This window comes from Platalea leucorodia (assembly GCF_965183815.1).
Source record: "Platalea leucorodia genome assembly, chromosome: 2".
Taxonomy (NCBI): domain Eukaryota; kingdom Metazoa; phylum Chordata; class Aves; order Pelecaniformes; family Threskiornithidae; genus Platalea; species Platalea leucorodia.
In genome coordinates, this window is record NC_138824.1 from 24,398,033 (window position 1) to 24,424,476 (window position 26,444).

Sequence of the window (26,444 nt, forward strand, 5' to 3'; positions counted from 1 at the left end):
TCCGTCCCCGGCCATGCTGCAGGGTTCTGCTTCTTAATGCTCACACCCTCGAGGAATCAGTCTACCAGGAAAGTACATTGACAGGTTTCTTTCTGGCCAGCAATATGTTCTGCAGATGATGGGAAAAAAAGAAGAAAAACAAACAGAAACTTTAAGCTGTCTCTTCTAAATTTCAGTGGTGCTAAGCCATTTGTAGCTGACACAGTAATGCAAGAGGCAGAATTAAAATGACATACAATGCACTTTAAAGTGAAAAATGAAAATATTCTGTCGCATGCTGTGGTCATGGTTTTATCAGGCCTTACTAATTTGAAACATGCTCTGCTATAGAGGAAACGTCTTCCCATATTTTCTCAGAATCATGGCTGATGGGAGACATTTCAGTGCCAAAAGGGTTATTTTCCATGCAGAAAACATATGATGTGCCTCCTGCGGGCATTTCATTGTGATAGCATAAATGACTGCGAGAATGGTGCAGATGAAGAGAACTGTGGTGAGTACTGCAACATCTGTAAGTATACGGAAACAAAATCTGGTTGTGGGATGTGCTCCGCCAGCTAATACACACTGAATCACTAATAGTCGGCAGATGATCCACAAGCCTGACAAGTCTGGGGTTTTCAATGTAATAGAATATTTTCTTTTCTTCAATGAATGAGGGAATTACACCATGCTGGTCAGCAAAGAAAACTGACAGGGTGTGTAAAGTCATGCCCCAGGCAGACTCCACTGGTGAAATTCCTGTAGAATCCCTACTATATAATCCTCTGCTGTGGACAGTGGGTAATCACTGCAGACCTGTGTGGGGAATCCTTCAAAGTGGGTGCACGCACTCCTGCACATAACTAGGGGTACTTATGCTCAGTAAGGCTTTCTACCAGTATAAGTGAAGTATTCTTATTCTATGATGATTTCAAGTGTTGTAAGATTCTTAGATATATATACATATGTTGGTATATGTACATAATCACATACGCACTTGGTGGTGATCACAGTACCATTCCTCTCTGTCTTTTTGATCTCCACGCCCACTCTCAATCGAAAAGAGCAATGAGGAGGTCAGATCAATAAGACCAGTCTCCTTTTGGGGCTAATAAATGATCCCTATTTTGGAGCATGATTCCCTCTACATCACATGTGACTTCTTCTGTGACTCTGAAGCATATTGGGTCAGAAGATAATGTGTCAACTCCACTGTGATCTCCTGCTTTGTATCCTCCCTCCCCACCTGCCTCCTACTGAAGTTCTCACATCTTTCACTTCCTTTTCTTCTTTCTAGGTATTTCAAACCATCCTCCTGTGCCTTTTTCCTTTTTCATTATCATCACCCCTCAGCTACCATCTTTGGATGTGGTCATTTGTGTTCATGACTTTCCACATTGCACCTTTCCTGTTTACTGTCCACCTACATACCAGTGCCATTACCAGCTCCAAACTGCACTCTGGTGTACTAATGCTGATTGCCCCAAAGACTGATATTCTCCACATGTAATAGAGACTCTTACCTTCTGCCAATCTATTTAAAAAAAAAAAAAAAAAAGCCTAAGCTTTATAAGTTTTAGCTGATTTTCTCTCAAATCTCATAGAACTTGCACAATTGCTTATACATTTAGCTGGTCCAGTAATGATCTGTTCTCTTCATTTTCCATGGTTTTGCCTGAAATTTGAGATCACCAAACATATTCATTTACTGAAACTGGTGTAAACTTTCTCGTGTTTACTGAGTCACTTTCTGACTTTCAGTCTTGTCCTAGAACACTTCCATCATCATTTGTAGATTTTCACTGTAAATAATTTGTAACTCTCCATGCTATACCATGTACTGCAGTATGAGTTTCTCTGCTACATTAATCATTCTACTTTAGCATTCAGTTCTTTTTATCAACACATCTTCTAATAATATTTTCCATCAACATTAGATTTCTCTCTCTATTTCTCTCTCTCTCTCTGCAGTGCTTATAGTCTGCTACACTTCTGATATTCAATTTACATGAGATTTCTTAATTTGGGCTTGTAATTGCTACTCATAATCAGCAGAAAAGACAATAAAACAATGTGTTTGAAGATTTACTTTTGGTTCCATCCCATATAAGACAACACATGTACCCCACAGACAAATTGGCATTAATGTTCTGGTTTTCATTAAAAGCTGATAGACAATTTAAAGTACAACTGACAAACGTTAACACTTTTTATAGGAGATAATAGTGGATGGGCAAGTATCTGATATGGTTCATGGAAAGTCTGATTATCTTTATCCAAAGAATTCTAACTTAATCTCAATGCCCTTATTAATATTCTTAAACTATTTTACACTTCTACGGCTTTTCACTGCATACATATATTTACTATAATTATAGAGATATCTGGAATTTTAGATGTGCTCAGGGAACTTCTTTACTTTCCCAGAGCTTTTTGCATGCATACCAGAGCAGAGCAGAGCAGAGCAATGCAATGTGGAACTTGTTAGTGCCAGGTTGCAGCTTTATAAAGTTGCAGGGAAATGGTAATAAATTTCTGGAAACTTTTGGAAAGTCAGTATTTGTTTTCATCCCACTCAGGAACAAAAGAAAAAAGAAAGGCTTCTCTATGAAACATTAAAAAAAAAAAATCTTGAAATGTTTTATGTTGATCCCTTCTAAAATATTTCTTCCTGCCTGCTGATGAAGAGTCATAAACCCAAAAGCCTCAGCTCAGTCAAAGTATTACAGCTCTGGGACAGCTCTTCAGGTGGACTGCCAAGTTGGGGTACCCAAAAAGCCTTTCCCTTAAATCCCAGCAAGCAAGGACAGTGTCTTGGCAAGCAAGAGGCAAGTTTAGATGCTGTGTTCCCTCTGGTCTGCACTAAAATCAAAGCATCCAGTTTCCAGTGAAGTGTAGCAACTTAAAAAATCTGCATTCTCCAGTGGAAACTGTTCCATCAGCAGTTTCTCAGATGTTCTCATTTGTATGTATATATAAATTTATATGTACATCAAGTACATGTTGTGTTTCAGTTACCCTTATTGTAGCTTATGGACAGTAGGATATTAAACTTGATTTATATTTTACTTACGTTTGCTTTCATCACATGTAAATCACTGCAGTCCTAGGAAGTGCAGCATCAGTGTTTTATAGCCTTCCTGACAGATGATCCTTACTAAGGTAATGTGGGGGTGTTGCATCTAGATGTCCAATCTCTCTCTAAGAAGAGGTCTCAGAATGACCCTCCCTCTGATCAGATGTACTTGGTGGGTCATATGTAAGACATATTCACTTAAGAATTCCTTTTCCCACATCTCCACCAATACCCAGAAGGTCACAGCTGCATGGAAACAGAACTAGAACGTGCTGCTGTTAAAGTCTGTTCCATTTGTTTCAAGTAATGTAACCCCCCTGTAAGCATAGTTCCCTTTGCTCTCCAGCATAAAGCTGTTTTACAAAGAGATGCCTAAACACGCTTTGCATAGTGCTAGACTTCCTAGTATGGGCCCTCTGCATTCAGAGACTGCAGAAAAGGTTGACCCACTATAGATATTTACTAGGTGATTTACCAGTATGTAGTGAATGCTGTGAGCATTTTGCTGCAAGGCCCACTTCAGTGTGGAATTCATCTGCCAAAATAGATGTGTCAAGCCTGTCAACCAGTCATCTAATACAGGTCATATGAACTGCACACAGAACATGTTTACTTCTCTCCTCTGAAGAGAGCTTGGGGTGTTAGCTGAGATGTGCATTTTGCAGTGTAGTGTTTACAATTCGGTGAGTGGAATGCTATTTGGGTTCAACATTCCTATTGCTTAAAGCCTGTCAGCCCCAGGCCACTCACTAAAGATCACTGGTTGTGCAGGCAGCATTGGGGTAATGAGCACCTGCCAGATATTGCTGAACTTACTTACCAAAGCAGGAATTTCAGGATTATTGGTTCTTAATGATGACTGACAGCTCCCTAGTTCATTTTGCTAGCTCCAGTCCTACAGGTTGTCAAAATTTATATGTGGCTGAATACCTGTTAATACGAGAAATTCTCAAAGATCTGTCTGGATTACGGAAGGAAAATATTTAAAAGAGGCCAGTCTTAAAATTTTGTAACGAAATTTGCTGGCCTTCAGCTAGCTCGTTCAAGCAGTCAAGTACATTTACTTTCCAAACAGATCAAAGGGAGGCCTGTCTTCTCCCAGCTAATCCCAGGAGGGCACTCAAGCTTCATCTTGGGATTTAAACAGTAAGGACAGATGACAAAGAAGCTGAGGTTACCCAGGCTTCGCAGGCAAGGTAATGCACCCAACGTGCTGCAGCCGATGTAATGTATGGAATGTGCCCAAAGTCCTTTCCGGGCTCTGACCCTGTGTCAGCTGCACCCAGGTGTAAGGTCTGATTTTTGAAAGTTGCAACACTGACCAGTTAAGACCTAATTTAAACATCAGTTACCGATTACTTTTAGGTCACTCACACACAACCTGATCCATTCTCTTCCAGATTAAGTTTTCAGCAAGTGTACAAAGGTGAAGAAAATGTGAGTATCTTGACAGTTCATTAAATTATTACATGAGCCCTGGAGTATATAGAATGAGCAAAATCAATACACAGTCACCTGTGTGATCACTTTTTAAACAGTATAGCACAGCATTTGCCTTTGAAATTCATGTTTTGACCATGTTGGTCTTCCAGTGTAGCCAGATGCACACAGATGCAGGCAGTTTTGTATGCAATACACAGAGATCTAGTCTTGCTCCCTGCCACAGAAAAATAAGTGAGCAGAAAATAAGTCTGTCTAATAAGAAATACCACCATTTTGTCATGAAACTGGACCTTACTGTTTTAAAAGGTTAAATAAAGCATCTTTTTAATTTTTTCCCTTTTTTCTTTCTTTTTTGATGCTAAGCTACCATGGAAAACAATTGAAAATTTATGCAAGTAGCTGTACACGTGGCAAGTTCTCCTATGTAGTCAATCCTCTCACAGACCACTAGTACATTTTTTTTTTCAAGCTGGGTGGTGTCTTCCATGTTCTTTATATAGTAGGATGGCCTTTTTACTGGAATTTGACTTGGAGAACTTTCAATACAGCTTCCTCCAAGTTCTTGTACGAACTAGTCTGACCTTCATCGAGTTATGAAGAAGGCAGCCATTCATATATATTATGTTGTCAGGTAGAATGACTTGTGTCCTTTTAAATATGGCTGTTGTTAATAAAAAAATCAATCTATCTGCCCTATACCTCAGAGAAATTGTTATAGGATTAAGGCATACATACAAACCTAGCATGTATGAAGTCTGCATAAGAAAATAGGGACAGCTTCAAGGGTAAGAATTCATATACCAGGCTTAAGAGAAATCCTCATAAAACCCCTAAGTACATGGTATTTGAGTTTTGCTCTTGCTTCTGACTGGATGGTGTACGCCTTTTATTTGACAGTTCCTAATGACAGCTCAAACTGCCTTCCATCCCAAAGCGGTTAGCAGCCTGCAAGAACAACAGTCATGTGAAAGGACTGTAACATTTGAAGAGTGGGCAGAGCGCTAGAACCAATTTTATATAAACAAAATATACATGCCACTAATTTTCAGCTGAGATGCATCAGCAGGTGCAACGTATGTTAGCATAAGTGTGCCAAGAAGGATGGGTAGTGATGGTTCACATTTAATAAAATTTAAAATAATATACCTGTAGCCTGGAACAGTATTGGCTTTTCTCCCCAGCCTCCAGTGCTTTCTATTTTGTATCTTATTCTTTTATACTCGATCTTCTATTCCAAAGGCATGATCAAGAAATGGGACATGACACGCCCTGGAGACAAACACATACCGAATAGCCTCAAAGAAGTCATTAGAAAGTTCTGTTCTGGTGGAAATATTGAATCTGACTTCAGTGGTGTTACACCAGGCATTAATTTAGTAGTGTGCTTAAAATGGCAGAAGTGGAAAAATATGGGATTATAAAACATTCTCATTTCTAAGAAGTTAATGAATCATGATTATCCTAGCTTTCTTACCTTACCTAACTGTACCGGATTTCTACAACACAATTGCATTCAGACAATATCAAGAAAAGCATTCTTTGGACTATGCAAAATTCAGAAATTGTGAGTACCTTATTGCTCTCTTTTGCCTTTTTAAATAACTGATTGCCGCTTGGGTAGCACAGAGCAACCAGCCTTCCACAATCCAGGAAATGGCATCTAAACTTCAGCCCTTCAAAGTCTCATCCAACCACCATTCCGTATATTCCAGTAGCTCGAGACAGATGTGAGCACTTCCTAAATTTGAACTCTTGCTGTGACTCTAATTGCACACCAGGGCAAAGACAAATCACTGAACTTCTTTTTGTATCATTATCAACCCATTATAAACTTCATTTACTATGTGTACCTGACACTGCCTCATTAGTTGATGTTCACAAACCATATTGGCCAAATTTTTCAAATGTCAGTATTATTTACAGCATTATTAGATACCCGGGTAACCCTGCCACTTCCAACAGCTGATACAAGCTCAGTGCCTTTGAAAATCAGGTTAACCTTTTCAGTTCCTTATCAAGTTTTGAATAAGCTACAGGTATTGACATTTTGATAGATTACCGTATATAAATGCAAAGCATTTTTACTATGTCTACCTTGGTCTAGGAAGCATAATACCTAGGCAAAAGTTGTCCATTGCATCATAGCAAAACACATCCAACCCAGTGCAGTGCAAAACTATTCATAAAAGCACATTTTTAATGCTTTACCCAGCATCATTCCATGTATAAAATATTTAAAGGATTAAGTCAAATATCCTTGCAGTAACAGACAGCCTTTTATGAGATAGAAACATTAAAATACTTTCACTCAGTATTTTAAAAGCAAATATTGCTTGTCACAGTTCTTTATCTTTCTGGTTGTTCTCATCAACTGTCTGAAAGGTTTCTGCTTCCTCCCTTTAGAAGTAGTCTATCAGTTTTTAGATAGTGTTATTTTAGTTATTTTAACACGGAAGTGTTATATGTTTTTGTCAACAGGTATCTCAGTCATAAATGTATCACTAGTTTGAAACCTGGGGTATTCAGAGATCTACACAAATTGAAATGGCTGTGAGTACCCACTTTCTCCCTGTCTGTAAAAGCACCATTCATCACTGGGAGTGCGTGTGTTTATGGCATTGATCTAAAAAGAAAGGAACAAGGCAGTAAAGCTATGTCTGCAAATGACAATGAAGGGCAACGAAGTTGCTGAAGGGTCTGGAGCACAAGTCTTATGAGGAGCAGCTGAGGGACCTGGGGTTGTTTAGTCTGGAGAAGAGGAGGCTGAGGGGAGACCTTATTGCTCTCTACAACTACCTGACAGGAGGTTGTAGCGAGGTGGGGGTCGGTCTCTTCTCCCAAGTAACAAGTGATAGAACGAGAGGAAATGGCCTCAAGCTGCGCCAGGGGAGGTTTAGGTTGGACATTAGAAAAAACTTCTTCACCGAAAGGGTGGTCAAGCATTGGAACAGGCTGCCCAGGGAAGCGGTTGAGTCTCCATCCCTGGAGGTATTTAAAAGATGGGTAGATGTGGTGCTTAGGGACATAGTTTAGTGGTGGACTTGGCAGTGTTACGTTAACAGTTGGACTCGATAATTTTGAAGGTCGTTTCCAACCTTAATGATTCTATGATTCTATGACATTCTGCCAAAAAAATTAGAATGACTACTGCACCTTGCAACTCCTTATCACACAGGTTATGTTTCAGGTTTTAGAGATAATAACTAGGTCTGGTTATTTTGGATTTGCAGAGGAAAAGCTCCCTCATGATTTGCTTATCTGTCATTTTTTCATTGTTTCTTTACAAGGATTGGTGACGTAGTAAACTATTATTTCTTTCCAGAATTCTAGATTATAACCTAATAGTGAAAATTTCACAGCAGTTATGTACTGGGCTAAAGTCTTTGTTTTTTCGGTAAGTACTGCTCTTGCACATTTTTATATTGGTACCGTTCAATATCCAAGTAGCTTTCCTTTCTGTCTTTCTGTTTTTCCTCCAAATTCTTTTCTTTCTTTAAGACTTTCAAACATCTTCTTCATGAAGGAATCACGCTTGTCAACTCCCTATACTTACCACGTCTGGATCCAAATTTGGATCTGGATTTCTCATAGGCATCTTCCACGCTATGACTATCTTTACTAGGTTTCTGTTAAAACTAAAGCACATTCACGAAGTTGTAAAACTGTTTAGAATCGTATCTCTCTTCTCAGAACGCCTACAGAAAACTCACAGTCTAAACTGGAAATTCCTGGATACAACCAGCAGACACCTAGCATCTCCTTTTAGAAACTGAAACAGTATTTAGGTACTTGAGCAATTTCCCAGGCAGATATCACTTTGATGACTATAACAGAAAATTCCATATAAGGCAGAGCTTACGGTAAGCGGGAAGGAGACGTGAAGTCCTAGAAGCATTTTCCATCACCCTCATCAAGTAAACCAGCAACTGAAAAGCATAATCTTGGTTTCTTAGAAAAGCTAGCGGCTGTTTTTAATAGTATCTAGGGAAATAAATTATTTGGTTTTTCTAGCAGAAAATTTTTTGCTACTAGTCCCTTGGCTCAGGACAAAGAAAACGAAAATTTTGTGTCTTTAATGATCCCTTGACTCAACTGTCTCAGCCAAGCTCATGGTGGGCAGCCGCTGGCATCAGAGCTGGCACCAGTAGCCTTTGGACCAGGTTCCACAGAGTGACCACTGAAGCAGTGGATGGGGCAGGAGCTGAAATAACTTTGCACCTTACCAGCTCCCATGGGAAAGAGTTTGAAGAAGGTCATAGCATGTGTGGAAAATGTACATGACCCATACTGATGTCCTGGTTTTGGCTGAGATGACAGAGTTAATTTTCTTCCTAGTAGCTGGTATAGTGCTGTGTTTTGGATATAGCGTAAGAATAATGTTGGTAACACGCTGATGTTTTAGTTGTTGCTAAGGAGTGCTTACACTGGTCAAGGACTTTCCAGCTTCCCATGCTCTGCCCGGTGCACCAGAAGCTGGGAGGGGGCACAGCCAGGACAGCTGACCCAGACTGGCCCCAGGGCTATTCCATACCGTATGACCTCATGCCCAGTATATAAACTGGGGGGAGTTGGCCGGGGGGCAGTGATCATTGCTTGGGGACGGGCTGAGCATCTGTCAGCAGGTGGTGAGCAACTGCATTGTGCATCACTTCTTTGTATATTCTTTTATTATTATTATTGTGGGGTTTTTTTTCTCTTCCTCTGCAGTGCTATTAAACTATCTTTATCTCATTTTATCTCAACCCATGGGTTTTACTTTTTTTTTTCCGATTCTCTCCCCCATCCCTGTGAGGGGCGGGGAGGGTGTGCAAGCGGCTGTGTGGTGCTAAGTGCCAACTGGGGTTAAACCACTACAACTGAGAATGTAAATTATTTAATGAACAGATTTTTTTCCTGAGTTGTTCAATTTAGCATATTTCTTGGTCATTCAATGTATCCATTGCTTACAAATAAAATAGATTAATAAGCGAGTATCAAAAAATAACTGTTTCTGCTATGTTTTGCTACTGGTAACTTAAAAAATCTTTTTTCTTGTGTAGTTTCTGTAAAATCTAAATTTACCTTAAATTTCAAAGCAATGTAACTAAATCTAATCTTGGATTCATCTCTCAAAAGTTTACATTTGCATATCTTTCTTACACTTACATATTGTGTTATGAAGTATGATAAAACATCTTTTCTAACCATGTTTTAATTTATGAAGATCAGTGATAAACAATTCACTTGAGACTCTACCCAAGATCTATAGTCAAATATGTGTCATTACCTTGATGTAAGCAAATTATGCAAAAAATTCATTTGATAAATGAATATATCTTTTTCTGCATAGATAAAAAATTCACCTTTTGTTTATTCTGTTAGACCAAGGCACTTTTAAAGGTGTGACATTCTAACAAAAAGTATAACCTTGCCAGAGTTGAACCTCACAGTGTTTCAAATGGCTGCCTACAAATGGCTGTCTACACAGTCCTCTGCCAACAGAAATCTTTAGAGCTACTTCTTGTTCTCGTGGCTCTCACGAGTTTAGCAAAATCCTGTCTTTCACTTTAGTTTCCCAATGAAAATTAAATCAGTTACTGTCAATGCATGTTTATCCTAAGTTATACTTAGGATATATAGATACACGTTACAACTAAATGTAAAATCTCCACCTAATGGTCTCTATGTACCCTGGTATACAGATTCCACATTAGAAATGCCAATGTATTAGCGTATTATTGCTGAAATGGCTGTCGAACTTGGCCAGAAACAGAGATGAAATCACAACATAGAAAAGAATATAATTCACTTTGTTTGATATTTACATTCATATTCAAAACTAGGTAATAAATTGGGGCTAATTTTGTAAGAAATAAATAAAGGAATGTCAAAAAAAAAAGAAGACTAGCCCAGAACCTAAACTCCCTCCTGCAAAACTATTACACAACTCATGAATAAAACCACTTTCCTTATTGTTATTCGGGGATCTTGAAGGCAATCATATTAAGGCCCTAACTAATACCACCTTCCTGGCATGCGATGCACTTACCGTATTGTAAGTAAAAGATGTATGAAAATAAAGCAACAAAAACCTTTTGAATATGTGTGACTCACAGTCCTCAACACAGTATTTGTCTCAATGTATAAAGCCTCATCAGGACAGTTGTGCTTCTGTCAAGGAGGTATTCTTTACAATTAATTGAATTACTGTATGCGCAGTCACATGGCACATTTTGGCAATTGTCACGACCACTTGTTTCAACAAACAGAAAAAGAAATAGGAATACTGTATTATTTCTGCCTTGTGATCAGATCATGAGCACCGGGGTGCTTTTTAAATTCCGCTAAATCCTGGGACTTGCAATCTGATTGCAAAGCAGAAACAATATAGTATACTTGTATCTCAACCTGCAGATATTTTTTTCTGGTTGAATCCATTCCTCCTTCAAACTGGGTCTTCCCCTTGCAGGGAACCTGAGCAAAAAAAAAAAAATTGCGTTGCTGCTAAAATTAAATATATTGGTATACAGTAATAACTCACATTTATAACTTATTTATATTCAGCTATATTTCATATAATACAGAGGACAGGAAAAGCAGAATCTGAAGGATGATCATGTTCATGAAGAAAAAATTCTACAGGTTAAGAAATATAAAATGCTCCTTGATGCTATACATGTGGTGCCTTACCAGTGAGGAACAGGAATTCCCTGCAGTGAGACTGTATTAATCGCAGTGAGAGCAAAAGCAAAAAAAAACCTAAATTTGAACATGTAAAATTTCTGTCTGGATAGCAAATCCCAGAGCCTTTAATCAAATAAAATTCTATATTGCTTTTTACCTTGTAAATTGCTTGTTTTTAATTAAAACTAAGGAAAGTTTTACTTAACTACTTAGTCTTGTGTAGGTTTCTCTTGCACTGACTAGAATAACACACCTTGTTATGGCTTGGAAAAATTAACCAGGGTTCTGCGTAACTTCTAACACACTAGAAAAATAAAAAGCCAAGTAGTCATACTGAAACTTGAAATTAGCACTCCAGAATAAATTGAACCATTAAGTACTTATTCTAAGATATGTTTTACTTCACAGGTTTCTTCATGGAAATCAAATTTGCTTGCTGCCTGCAAATACCTTTTCCTCATTAAAAGATTTGGTGGAATTGTGAGCTTTCCAAAAACTATTTTTAAATTACAGAGTGTGAGCTATTACATGCCTGTAATCTGTGAACGTATTGCACTTTTCCAGCCCAAGGTGAGGCAGGAGGCCATGCAGAATCAAAGGCAGAAGGACAGAAAGGTACCTGGCAAGAGGGAGCTGCAGGTAGTGCTTCGGGCAGCATCACGGGGAGGGGGCAGACTTATTCCAAGACCTCCTGGGTTTTACAACAGAGATAGCTGTATGGGCTGCAAATCAAGGTCTCTCTCTGCCCCAGCGCCCGTTGGGCTCCCTCCCTTCCCAGCATACAAGTACCCAGCTTCACCTAGGCCCTCTGGAGCCAATACTACATTTTTCAGTTGCTTCAGCTCACGCACTGAGGGCATCTGTATTCCCTGTACAGTCTATAGAAAGATAGCTAGGGCAGCATCTCTGTGCTGTGGAGGTGAACCAGTCTCTCCCCGTAGATGTTTGGGGAACTGAGGCACCTACTTTAAGATCTGAGACTGCCACTTCCCCGGGGGATAAGCGTGTATGCATTAGGCTCATCTGCATATAAAGTAGTCACACTGCATCTGGGTTTTGGTTGCCTCATTATCTGGCATGACATGTTTAGGCAGAAACATAAACCAGCTGCAGAAGGTGTAGAAGCAGAAAAGAGACGGGAAAGCTTGAAGAAGAAGGGGAGCTGTCAGTGACTGGAGTGACATGAGTGATTGAAACAGACTGCTGCTGTCTGTGCAAGGAGAGTAGCAACCGATGTTATTTGTTAAAGACACTGATTTGCTGGCATGGTGAGAACTCATTCACTAATTCCGATCTTCAGCGTTGAAATTACTGTCGAATTTTTTTTAATGTGCTCTTTTTTTCTTTGTTTTTCCATGTTCTACCTATATTAAATGTGAAAGCTTCACATCTATGTAATTAGGCTTTGATTCATCTCACCTCTCAGCAATGATTAAGTTCATAAATTATAGAGAAGCCCTCAGGTAACCAGGTTTCCAAATTAGATACCTCAGCTGAATTAGTTATGATGAATCAGAGCTAAAATGATCCATGTTTAGCGATCGCCAAACATCAGTGCCTGTACTGACTGGCTTCAAAGTGACTTATGGATAAAATCAGAGCAAGGAAGTATTGGATGAACTGAAGTAATGACAAAAGATAATTTTGCTGCTATTAAAATTTTAAGTAAGATAGCATGCCTCCTCACCTATAAAAAGGAGAAAATCTGAGTCTTAGAGTTCTTAAAGTTTGTATTGAAAGGGATGGGCAGAATACTAAGGATGAACCTGATTGCTTTTGTTCTCTATTTCTCCAAGGGATCTGTCCAGCAACATGATAACAAAATTATGACATTTTATTTTTATACACCTGAAGTATTTACAAAAGCTGGAAGTTATAAATGAGAATTCCCAACTGAATTTAAAAATGTAATAATTTAGCTTGTCTTTTTCCTGAAATAAAACAAGGAACAGTTTATCATTCTTTCAGCAATCTGTCTTTCAATCTACTTTCTCACTTCTCTGAGGATCACTTCGAAAACCTTCAGCAGCTTCAGTCACTGTAAGCAAAAGCTGAAATATTTTACTAACATAGTGCACTAAATGATATCTTTTCTTGCCAGAAGAAATATTCATCAATTACAAAAGGTGTGTGAAGTATTAATTGCCATTCTATCAGATGCTGAATGTGCTTCAAATTTCTATTCCTACAGGACTGCTCAACACCCTGAGGTAGCAGGCCAAAATACATGAATGACAGCCATACAGTTTGCTCAGTTTTACCGCTATTCACAAATTATAAGCCTAGGAGCAATCAAAACACATAAATTAAGAACAAATTACACAACAAGCACAGCTAGGGCACCTGGGCAGATAAGGGCATAAATAAATGGTAACAAGTATTTTAGAACTTCTATAAACTCTCCCTTGCAGTGGTTCATAAAATACTCACTCCACAGGGCTGATGATTCAGCCACATTCTTTTTTTTTAATTAAGTATTTTACACAAAGCTCAAATTCAGAAGTTTTCTTATTTCTTATTTAATTTGCTAAGATTCACCCTCATCTGAAAGTAGATCTTATAATTTCATTGGATTCAGAGTTGAAAAGCAAGACTATAATTTCTTTTTTAAAATTGTCATTCTGTGCCATATGGCTTTTTCTTAAAAAGCTGTCCAAAAGAAGAACCAAATGTTATTTTTAAATTCATGCTATTTTTCTTTGTTAAGCAAAAGGAAAACATCCTGAATTAATCCGAATGATTAATCTGAACAGCTTTCCTGCTACTCGTTGTTTGATATTTTTCTCCTGTGCCACACAGTGAATACTGTAAGTCAACACACAGGTAATATTCAGTTCTTTTTTGTTGACCCCTATATGTTAAGTGTCCAAGGGTAACCAAGGTGAGCAATGTGTCTTAAGTCATTACAGCAATAGCAAAATTTAGGAGATGATTTGTTCAGTTGCCCAGAGGTGAGATATCTAGTGCTATCTAACATCCCTACAGCATCCCCACTCCAGAAAGTCTTTGGTCTCTCATGGGTCCTGTGTCATGTCTGCCTGCCCACACGGATGTCTCAGATACCACAGGACACGCCAAATCATACCAGACAGAATATTATTCTGGAGAGCCATTCAGCAAACCCAAAGCTGGTCTAGGTTGAGATGAGCCATTCTCCAGATCCCAGTGACTGTGTTCACCCAGGCTTAGTAAGTTGCCCACAGATAGGAGTCTGATGCTGTTGGAGATGCCCTTGGGTTTCTATCCCACCTGGCCATCACCTGCTAATCCAGAAGGCCACAGGTCTCTTGTACATCTTGTGTCTTATCAGTCAGCTCTACATGGGCATCTCAAACGGGAATCTCCAGGGTTAGTTATGTGGAGTTAAGTCAAATGTTTTTTGACAGATAACTGAGGCAATCATGCCGCAGCTGTGCCAGAATAACTTCCTTTTAGACTCTTTTTGACGTGCATTACAGCCCTTTGTTTCATTATTATGCACAGAATCAAATGCAGCAAATATCAATATTCTAGTCCATAAGCCACCACAGGGACAAGACAATAATCATAAGACAGGACATCGTTTTGAAATATGGATGGAGACATGCTCTGCTGCTATATAAGCCTTGACCAGAGAGGAAAAGTGTAGTTATTTCAATCTGAGAGCACATTAACTGTGATAGATATGGTACTGCCACTGCAATAGTACCACCTGCCTGCCTGTCAAAATGATTGTCTGATCTATGTTTCCAACTCAGAACATGTAGCCCAGGAACAAAGACTGTAAGACAGACATAATGTCACACCCCACCCCCACCAAACCTAACCGGGCTAGAATTAAGCAGAACAAAGCGATCTCAGTAATCACTCATTTTTCCAGAAGCCTTGCAGACAGGATGACAGGCGTTCTGTTTCATGGGATAGACAGTATATTATCCAAAAAAGAGTTTTTACAGTTTAAAATCTTATGGAAAAAAATGCCACTTGGCTTGGCCCAGACAAGATCCAAACCAAATCCTCAAATAAAATTTGAAATTCTTGTCAAAAAGAATCTCCTCTGTGTTTTCCTAGAAGCAAAACAGACAATATATCAGGTTCTCTAACCACAGCGAAAAGAGATAATTTCACAAAGTCTCTTCAGTGAGCTGGGAATGGCTGAGGCAGGAACACCCACCAGGTTCTTTGGAAATACAGGAATCCCTGATCCCGGATTAGGTATCAAAGGCATGTCTGCCTTCGGACCAAAGCTCTGGAGTTTACAACTGGGATTTAATCTTTTCCTATAACGGACATGAGCGCTCTCATGATCTTATTGGTACAGCCACAGCGATAACACTGTTTGTGTTGGTCATGAGGCCTGGCTAGATGCCACACACACATTTTCATATCTGTCAGAGGTTGCCTGCAGTTCTGTTTCTGGTACCTGGTACAAACGCAGAAGTCGTCACTCTTGTCTTCTATTGTGGCTTTCAAATTCAGCCTTTCCTTTCCCATTTTACCAGATTAAGATGTTCTTTCTAAACCTTGCTTGGAATCCTTGGACGCAGTTTCTTATGGATATAAGTTATTTTTCTCCTTTCATCACAGTCGTTTCAAAGGGATATGACAATCCAAGTGCCTTTTATCTAAGCAGATCACCTGACTTGGTAATTTTGGTTTTTTCTCTTTTTTGTTCAATTGTGATGTTTCCCTTTTCTAAAACACAATCAGAATATATCATCTGTACTCTGCCTTGCCATTGTTGTGCATCAGTTTCAGGTTATGCCAGCTGCATCATAGGAATAGAACAGTTTGGGGTTTTCATGTTACTAGAGCATCATTGACAAGATTTCAGTTCCTCTCACTCTTCTAACATTTCACGCACCTTTCCCTAAAATATCACCTGTGCAGATAATGTGTCAAATCCCTTGAAATGCTATTGCCCAACAAGAGAGGTGAAAATGATACACTGCAGTCCAAGTATGCCGGTACCTGCACTGGGTGATTCTGCAATGGACTCACTCAATATTGCAGGTTTCTGTTAGCGTTTTTGCCTCAGTCAGGTGGCTATGGTTGGCTTTGATTATGCCAGGAGTTTCTCCTCCTGTTTGTATCACAGCTAATCAAAAAACTATTCCTGTGACTTCTTTTCTTTTTCTGTTATAGCCAAATGTGCAAAATAATGTTCTGTCCCTGTTTCTGGCCTTATTGGGTTTGCTAATCCTCCAGCACATGCACTCCTGACACTGAGTTTGTAGACTGAAGGTCTGTTGGGATGCTGCAGAATGAAGCTTTGCTTTCAGACACTTCAGGAAACACTTACTGAATACATCCAGTACACAAAGTGTCCTTTCATGGCTCTATCATCATTAGGATTTTTATCAAGTTGAATGCTTTTAAGGCTCTCAGTGCCATTACCTGTTTTGCTTGCATGCGTGTAATATTATACAAACCTTTTCCTTTTACTGATACTTAATATCACATTTCCCTGATGTATGGAAGGTATGTCCTGCCCAGCCAGCAAGTCCCATTGAATCATGCCATGTCACAGACAGGGGAAGGGCTATATTTCTCCATTATTTTGTTTTCAGGGTTCATTTTAATTGTCATTGGCATTTCATCAGGATCTGTTTGGATAGTTACATACACCCAGTGTTGTCCTGTTCTTGTTTGTATTACAGCAGAACAGAAGTCCAAACTTTGTATAACTTTTCTGCTTAGAGGAGTCCCTGGTTGCCTGCCTGTACCTCTACACCCTGTGCTTTCTTCTTGGCACGCTATGCGGGCAAAGCAGGTTGCCTCATGGCACTCCATACGAACAGTTATCAATGCTCTGCACCTCTCTTGCCTCATGTAAGGCAGTCTACGTCTGCCGCAAACACACCACATCTGCCCTTAACTATATCCTTCTCCTTCAGTTCTGTGCTCCTCTGTGACTCTTGGGGTGGGAGGGAGGAACATACCTGCACACCGATCATCCCTGTCTCATCACATGCATGTCATGACTAGTCCTAGTAGGTGTCTCTGGTCCCTAGGCTCCAGTTACACTAGCAAATATAACTGTCCGGCCTAACTAGCTCACAAGGGACAAAACCATGAGGCAGTATGGATAGCTGCCTACACCCATGTCTTCGCCCTCTTCATTTTACCAATTCGGATATAAGCTGAATGTTTTATGTGGTCTGGTTATTCAAACTAATATTACATAATGTTAAATTTTCTGATACATTTTCGTCTATTTTTCTAAAGATTTCTTCTCTGTGAGGCTCGCTCTACAGTCAGCAGACAAAAAGAAACCATGCAGGACAAGAGTCATTTAACCTAGCCATGTCCGAGGAGATGCTTCTCTCCACTGACGCTAAAGGAAACTTAGCTCCAGTGAGGAGGTCTAATGTCAGGTGAAACAAAACCCAACCCAGATGCCTGAATCTACAAAATTAAAAAATAAAATTAAAAAATAAGTCATCTTACTACTTTGGGTGGCTAATGGAGGAAGGCTCAGGTCCTCACCTGCAAACACACACTCTTCAGCGATTTGTACTCCTAGTTGTACAGAGCGTTGCTGAATCGTTCACTGCTGCAGCTTCTGCAGCTTCTGGGCAGCTAGTACCTATGGTTTGTGCAAATTCCAGAAACGTGACAAAACTCAGCCTGCTAGATTGTCTGTATGTTTGTCTGTCCTTCCAAAGAGAGGTCTGTCTGTATTGTCTATAGCAGGTGCCTCCAGTAATTCAAACTCAAATGATCTTCAGTGTCCTCGTCTTTCCCCAGCAGGCCCAGAGCCACCTCCCACTACTTTGGATTTCTCATCAAAAGCTTGCAGGTCAACCTTACCTTGAACAATGGAGGGGAATTCTTGCTTCCCCAAGGAAAAACTGAGAGAATTATACATTTTGCTTTCTTGTCTTATTTCTTTCTCTCTTCTGATTCTCATAGCAGAAGCTGTCTTTTATCCCTACCTGTTCTGGGCTTATTACTGCTTTCAGTTCTGTGATTCCTTTGTTAGTCGGAAGGCCCTCTGGCCAAGGTTTATAACAATAAGATTTTAAATCACACTGCTGTGAGCAGGGTAGCTTAACACCCAGGGAAAGTGACAAAAACCTGTGCAGGTCACTTCTTGTGCTTCCCTTAATGGATACTGCATCGGTTGTTGAATGGCGTAACTACAAAGGGAGCTCCGGCTAAATGCACATCCCCACGACACAATCTTCCAGTAAAAAGCTCAATGTGATGAACAGTCGTAGGATCATTCCTACTGAATGTAGTCAGGATTCTTCCATGACATAGTTTCTTTAAGACCTATGATTTAAGAAAAGGTTTGTTTGTGTAATTCGAAATTTGATGACTACAGGAAGCCCTATTTCATATAATTTATTTACAGCTCATAACATTTACGCATTTTACAGATACCTGGAAATGATTGAGATTCTAAATATAAATGGAAGAATGTTTCAACGTATGAGGAACCTCTCCCACATGTACGTATGCAAAATAAAAGAAAAGATCATTAAGGGGGTGGGAGGTCCATATAAAAATGTCCAAAACCATCCCAGGGTGTTGCTTTTCCATATTAATTCCACTGGTGGCCCAATTTCTGCAAAAAAATAGATGAAATGTTTCATTATTTTAAACAGAGAAAGGAAACAGGCTCCTCATTTTGTTCCCTCATTTCTAGACCATATCACATCACTTCTTTTTCTGCCCTTCACACTTCTTTTTCTGGCTGAAGCAGAATAAATAAAATTGTTTGCTTACTTGGGAGTTACTGTAGCCTTAAGCTTAGCAGGCAGAAGTAGAATACCTCATTTATGTGCACCCAAATTGGGAATTGAGTTAAGAAACAGAAGAGTGATTATATTTTGGACATGAATAAAAGCCATATATGTTAACAGAGAAGACAGAATGTGTGCTGTATAGACATCTTAATTCGCTGTCATAAAGCATGCCCTTTTCCTTCACAGTATGTCACAGCTACGTGCCAGTAACACCAGGTGCCTCTGAACTACAATCCCTGAGCTGAGGCAAAGGGCTTTAGGAGTGTCACACATCCACACTTAGAATCATAGAATATCCTGAATTGGATATTAAACCAGCCAGGATACATATTCAAATGTCTCTTGCCTCTCTAAATAATTAAAGTGCCATTCTTGATGAGAAATCTTCAGGCTTATTTTTTCCTTCTGGTTTTGGTCTTTCAGTCTAGAATTGCTCCCAAATATTTATATTTGCTTATTCTATGCCATGAATATAAGCATCTTCTTCAACTGTGCAATGTTCTTTCTGACTTTATTTCTAAAGAGCTTATATTATAGTCTTTCCTCCACTCTTTACTACTTCTTGAAAAATAAAACTCAAATCACCTACTGTCCACTTATTTACCAGCAGGTGGTGGATACAATCAATACAACTACATCAACATGCAGAATTTGATATATCATTGTTCATATATTTCACAGTTATAATTATATCACATCAGAGTTTTATTTCCAGATCTATCCTTCATGTTTTATTATTTATAAATACCAGAACATATTTTTAAATCTTGTAGAAGTCAATGGGATGTAAGGATACATTTCAAAACAGCCCTGCTCTTGTAGGCTTTACCGTATTAGAGCCTTTATGTCCTGTCCCACAAGCCTTCTTTATGAGTGCACTGCCACTGAAGCAGGGAACTATTTATTTGAATAATGGTAAAGGAAGTGAAAAATTTAAGATGTGATAATGTTCATTACCAAATCTAAGTCATTCCACAGACATTCTACAATTAATTAAGGCAGGCAAAATCCTTCTGCCAAGGACAGTAAAAGATCTGCTTTTGAAGCACCTTAGCATGAAGAACATCCACCTGCACACTGAAAACAAACTAAGAGTAGCAAAGCAAAGCTCTTAAAAGATGTGTGAAAACAAAAAATATACCAGCTCTGACCATTCCTCTCAAGTTCTACACGAACAAAGAGCAATGCCCTAATTGCATATTACAGCAACCTGAAGGAAATCACAGGTGATTGCAGCCACTACCCCCAGCATCGTTACTGGGGATCAAAAGCATATGAGCTGCTACCAATATCCTAAATCCTCCTTTGGTTTAATACGTTTCACAGCATGCCCCTTATATGCACTAGGAATTATTTCTCCTCTTCCAGCTCCTTGCACCTACTTGCATAACTGGTACATAACGGTGACATTGGCTTGTGTTTAATCAGCAGCATTACACGTTCATTTCTTTACATTCAGCTACTTCAAAAAGTTTCAGTTATTGCTTCTATGCAGTTCATGTGTGACTATGCACATCATTAACAGATGGGATTTCATCATTTGAAGATCTCTTAGCTGACAATGTTCTGTGAGTATTTGTGTGGGTCATAGCTTGTGTTATATGTTTTGGAAATCTTCTCATCAGAATGAGATCGCTTATCAAAGCAGAAAATGAGATGCACACCATGTCTATCAAAATTTTCTAAGTATGTGTTCATAATACATTGATTCGATTAGTACATTAATAAAATTAATATGTTAATATGGTATTGTACACTACATTATGACATTATATTATATATAATACATAACATTATGTATATTCCAATAATTTCAGTTTGCATTCTAGACACATTCTAGTTTCAAAACATTTAAAAAGATTATGCATTATCTATTTTTGCACTATTTTCTGATATTCTAAATGAAAGTGAGTGTCAAAAAATAACCAAGGTCCTTCAATTCCTTGACTTTGGGTAGTCAAGATGTGTACAAAGAACTTAAACATTTTACTTTATTAATTACTACTATTCATTCTGCATTAAAGATTATGGATGAGTTAGCTAGTGTTAGACTACTTGCTGTCCGAATTTATTTTGTGATGTGTCAAATCATCATATCTCCTTTTTTTGCAGAGGAACCAATAAGTGCTTCTGATATTTTTGAATTGGATATTTCAAAATGTGAGTACTTCCAAATGATTGCATCATACCCTGTCCAGCCGTTGTTCCCAAATTAAGAATCTTCGAGCCAATAGAAATGTGGGACCAAATCCACACTTGCTGTGGCCAAATCCTACTTCTTTGCAAGCTTATGGTGCAATAGTGTGACACTGTTTTCTGGTGACTAACCCTTTAAAAACATATGAGATCTATTATTACTTCTCCTCTCTTTGTTCCAGTTAGCCAAGTCTATAGATTCTGCTTTCTGACTGCATGTTAACTTCACACAGGAAAGATTTTATCTTGTGTGACTTCAGACGTTTGCAGTGCAGATGTCTACGAACTAGTCACTTTGCACTCTCTTTATAGTCAATGAATCATGCAATTTACCTAATTCTAAAAAAGATGACCAAAGTAGGTCTAATGGATCATGTCCCAAACGTATCTGTTGACTTCACTGACTATAAAGACAGCCAAGGCATAACTAGTTCAGATCTTCAGCTTTCTAAATGGCTGAAGTCAGGTAAAATGAATTCGCCTTGTTAGTAGATACATATTGTGGATGTATAAAATTAGAAGTAAATCCCAGGCAAGATATCAGAGATCTTCTGTGTATTTATTATATAGTGTCATGTATATACTATATAGTCCCATAGACCTGCCAGGTCTTCCACACTCTGCCCGAGGCTCTTGCAGCTTGCTCCTGGCTGAAACTCTGCCACTGCAGTATCCATACCCTGCGCAGTGCCCAGACTCTGCTGTACCCCCTCTCCAGGGCTGGCTGCCTGTGTGACAAATACAGCCATTGCAGTCATTCAATACTCACTGACAGGGTTGTCAAGCATTGGACCAGGCTGCCCAGGGAAGTGGTTGAGTCTCCATCCCTGGAGGTATTTAAAAGACGTGTAGATGTGGCACTTAGGGACGTGGTTTAGTGGTGGACTTGGCAGCACTAGGTTTATGGTTGGACTTGATGATCTTAAAGGTCTTTTCCAAGCTAAATGATTTCTAACCTATCTGATCTGAATTCTCTCAGTGCCAGGAGGCACACAAGGCACGAACATCGTTCTTCCACTTCGATCGGTCCACGGCTGCGTGCTCTGGAGTCAAGGGCCACAGCGCAGTCTTCCGTCGGTTTCCCCCTCAGGACACGACCGATCCAGCTCCACCTCCTCCTCCTCACTTCGTTACCGATTTTCTCCATCATTTCTGATGCTCGTCGTTTCTGCAACTTTTTTTTTTTTTTTTTTTTCCGGGAGGAGGTAGTTGGCCTCCTGCCCAACCCCCATGACTTGGAGGGCCAGTGGTTTTTCTGTCAGGGTGGCCTTCCCTTAGGCTGCGTTGGTTCGCGGCACCTTCTTCAATTTTATCCGGTGCACCCTCCAGAGAGGGATCCCCTATCCACCACCCAGGGGACGCGCCTTCTAGCCGTGCAGCCCCAGCTGAAGGATCTCTAACCTATGATTCTATAATATTTCACTGTCTGCAAAAGCCACCGTGCTGGCCACAGCCAGAGAGCTTGACTCCAGATTGTTGCATGCTCATGGGAGCCCTCTTCGGCAACACTCTTCTTCTCATATCCTGACGCCAGCTTCCACTCTCCCGTTTGTGATCAGGGGGCTCATAGCCCCACAGCACGTGAATTCTGATGCCGTGATCACAGGGTTAAATTATTTTTGAATGCCAGCTAGAGTTCGGTTAAACATAAAAGTATACTACTTATAGAGCACTACATTGATATTTTTCAGCAAATTCTGAAATCTGTTTCTTCAATAGGTGCTGATTGTCGTATGGGGGTGTATTTCTTCTTCACTGGAGTTTTTGAAGTTAAATACCATGGACAGTATGAAAAATATGCTGTGATGTGGATGGAAAGTTTACCATGCTGTATCATGGTGTTCATCGCCATGCTATCTACAGAGGTCTCAGTCCTGTCATTGACATATCTCACCTTAGAAAAGTATTTAGTGATTGTCTTTCCCTTCAGTAATATTCATCCTGGAAAGCAGCAGACAGTAGTGATTCTTATATCCATATGGATTGCTGGGTTTGTCATAGCAATAATCCCATTCTAGGATGAGGAATTTTTTTGGAAATTATTATGGGAAAAAGGGAGTTTATTTCCCATTGAATTCTGATCAAAGAGAAGAAATTAGAGGCAACAGGTATTCCCTTGGCATTTTTCTTGCTAAGTTTAATTTTCAGTATGCTATACTTACTGATTAATACTATTTTACTAGAAAAACTGGCAGTCAGTCTACAGAGCTTTCACTGATAGATGTACTTTTTACTACACTATTAATGTTCATGTTGTAATACTTCCCAAAGGCCCACAAAAGGAGCAGAGCCTCATGTGCTCTGTGCTGGCTGCACACTTAAAAGGGTCCGTGTCACCCGAAGAGTTTAGTATCTAATTTTAACAAAACACAAGCGAGTGTAACAAAGAAAAGGAGAAGACACAGAAGGACATAGTAATTTGAATAGCAATGAGGTAATGATATTACTTAGCGATACTGTGCGTACAGCCCAATGGTTTGAAACCTCTTCATTTTTATAAATCGGCAAAATCAGCAAACTTCAACTATTACTCAGTGTAGTCTTCACTGGATTGCAGAAAACGGTGATAATATAAATAGTAAGTATAGCTATATGTGCATTATACTGGCAGGGGATAATGGTTAAACAGATATATATATAAAATAAACTGGAAATGAACAGGATAAAGCCCAGAAACTTCAGCCTGAAATACGTATGAGCTGGTCATGCTCAGCCTCAGAGCACTCACAGCAAGGACTGAGAATTATTCAAACTGCTACCAAACGATCTTCTCCCTGACCTGCATTTGCAGAGACATAGGGGTTATTTTGCCAGTATGTATACATTTAACAGTTATTCCTCATTTTATCTCTTGATATCAAAAAGATGAAAAAGCTACATACCAAAAGACAAAACTAGTTTTTTAGAATTACACTGAGTAGAAAGTAAAAAGGGCAATGCCCATGCCCAATCAGGCTCATGTAGTGATTTCCCATCAATAAAATTATTATGTCACACTTTTCAATCCTTTTAGTTTGTTTCAATCTGTATTTCTGAGCAAGAGCCTGTTTTCAGGTGCTGGGATCTTGACATAAATGACTCTCAGCTATTTATCAGAGTACTCCAGTCAAAGGCATTGCCATCTGATGAACTGTTAAAAGCCTTGCTCTGCAACACACTGCAGCGCAATTAAAATCCAAGTTGCACAGCTTGCTCTGCACATGTTCTTCCCTCAGTAATTTGGGATGGATATTTATACAGAACCGAGGAAGCCAGTCTGAAATGAACACACGCCTCAGATCGGTTTGTCACTTTGCTGGGGAATATGTTGTTCTTTCCATGTTACGTGAGAGTCCTGCAGGTGGTTTCTGTTTCAGATTTACTGCAGCATTTCTAGTCAGGAGACCCGATCTCTGTGGAATCAGGAGCCCACCCATACTGTGCATTAACTGTGTTTCTATAGTAACTTCTTACAACTTATTCACATCTCACTGTGTAACAGATGGGAACACGTGGTATGTGAGCAGGCTGTGTGACACTAGACAGTATTGAGGCGCTGTTTCTAACATAAAATTCTATCAGTATACTACAGATGATACATTAATGTAAAAATTATAACAAAATAATGGAAGAGAATGAAACAGAGAAGTGGTCAGGAGAAAGGGAAGAGAGGAAAGACTCAATGCCATTTGTTTCGAATCTTGTTTCCCCACAGGTGTGACCCTGCTAGTCTCCATCATCATGGTGTTTTCATAGGTCAGCACGTTTTGTTCTGTTCAAAAAACTGCCCTTCAGACATCAGGAGTCCAGAGTCACGTTCGCAGGGTTGTTGCTGTTGCCAATCGATATTTTTTTTAATAGTATTCACTGATGCCATCTGCTGGATTCCTGTCTTTGTCATTGAAATCCTCTCCTTATTCCAGGTGGAAATTCCACGTAAAAGTATGATTTCTTTTGTTAAACATTCATTTTAAACCAAAACAATTCTGCCAGAGGAATTCTAGCTAACCATGGGTGAAGAGTAAGTATTGCCCGAAATATTTTACTTTTTCTATGTTTGGAAATTGAGCTTTAAAGTACATACATAACATCTTCAATCCATGTATGTAGGTGAGAACCAGACTAAGTTATCCAGTGAAGAGGTTCTCCTCTGCTACACCTGCAAAATGCCATGGTAATATGTGTGAATAAGTCCATTAGTTTAATCATCAGGGCAACAAAACTATAACAGGAGGGACTTTAAGCAACCCAGATACCACATTTATAAGTGCAGGCAGTGATTTCCAGGGGGTCCTGAGGAGGCTACAAGCCCTCCCTGCTCTCGCAGGGCAGCACACACTCTCCCCTCCCAGCCCGCAGAGCAGCTGTATGCACAACCTCACAGCTCTCCATCACTGCACTGGTTATATGCAGCCCTGCTAACCTTGCAGTTGCTAACAGATAACGTGGTAATAAAGGCATCCTGCTCTCCCACTATAATTCTAGAAAACTGATGCCTCATGTTCATGGAAAATTGGGTAAATAATTCTCCATAATATGAAAGGCATGAAAAAAATGTAGTAAATAATTGTCAATTATTTTATTGTAAAACCTATTTAGCCTCATTGGGAGCATTGAATTCCATTTGCGTAACCAGGAGAAAAGTGATTACATGTAAGTTGTTAAAAATAAAACACGGACATCATGAGGGTGTTCAGAAGATGTACAACTGTGGCTGGCATGGGATTCACGATGGTGAGGCTCTACACAGCTCAGCTCACGGTCCTCTGAGCAAGTCGCTTCACGCCTCTGTACTCCAGGTTCCCCTCTGTAAAATAATAATGATAGCTTTTGTAAGGCACTTTGAAACCTACTGATGAAAATTGCCATATAAAAAATAGGTATGCAATTTGGATTTATAGTAAATACCATCCTAAAGAGAGACGGACTTCAGCTCATGTTTAGTGCTTTTATTAAATTCCAGTAGATAGAGAAAAAGACACTCTCTGGTGAAAATCTCTTTTTTTTCCCCTTCTTATGAAAACCCTTGGTGAACTCAATGAAAATCACAATGAGCAATGTTGAATTCAAACCCCCTTCTTATAAAAATAATACTATGGTAGCGTTCCACAAAAAATGACATAAAGTAAAAAAAAAAGTGACATAAAGTAAAATAAAGGACATATAAAGTAAAATGACATAAAGACGTGTTTGCTTCTTTAGCATTCCTACAACAGAGCATACAAAGTATCTTACCTTTGTTCCTAGACGCTATCCTTTCCTGGATAGTGACATTTGTTCTGCCAATACACAGTGCCCTAAAGCCCATTCTCTATACTCTCACAACTAGTTTCTTTAAGGAGAAGTTGAAGCAGTCACTGGACCGTTATTGA

The 26,444-nt window shown here is 39.3% G+C and overlaps 1 protein-coding gene across 1 annotated transcript; it reads left to right on the forward strand.

The window, feature by feature from the left end:
• Positions 1 to 420: 420 nt before the first annotated feature.
• Positions 421 to 26,444, forward strand: RXFP2 (relaxin family peptide receptor 2; the record flags this gene model as incomplete). The annotated part of the gene is given in 23 exon segments (XM_082304977.1): positions 421 to 493; positions 3,262 to 3,325; positions 3,327 to 3,377; positions 4,424 to 4,460; positions 4,464 to 4,495; positions 5,967 to 6,065; positions 6,980 to 7,051; positions 7,824 to 7,895; positions 9,705 to 9,757; positions 10,448 to 10,535; positions 13,133 to 13,204; positions 18,529 to 18,600; positions 20,357 to 20,375; positions 20,377 to 20,400; positions 20,404 to 20,466; positions 20,470 to 20,578; positions 20,581 to 20,583; positions 22,813 to 23,108; positions 23,110 to 23,224; positions 24,788 to 24,825; positions 24,829 to 24,927; positions 24,930 to 25,008; positions 26,320 to 26,444. Coding segments are annotated over 23 exon segments (1,755 nt in total).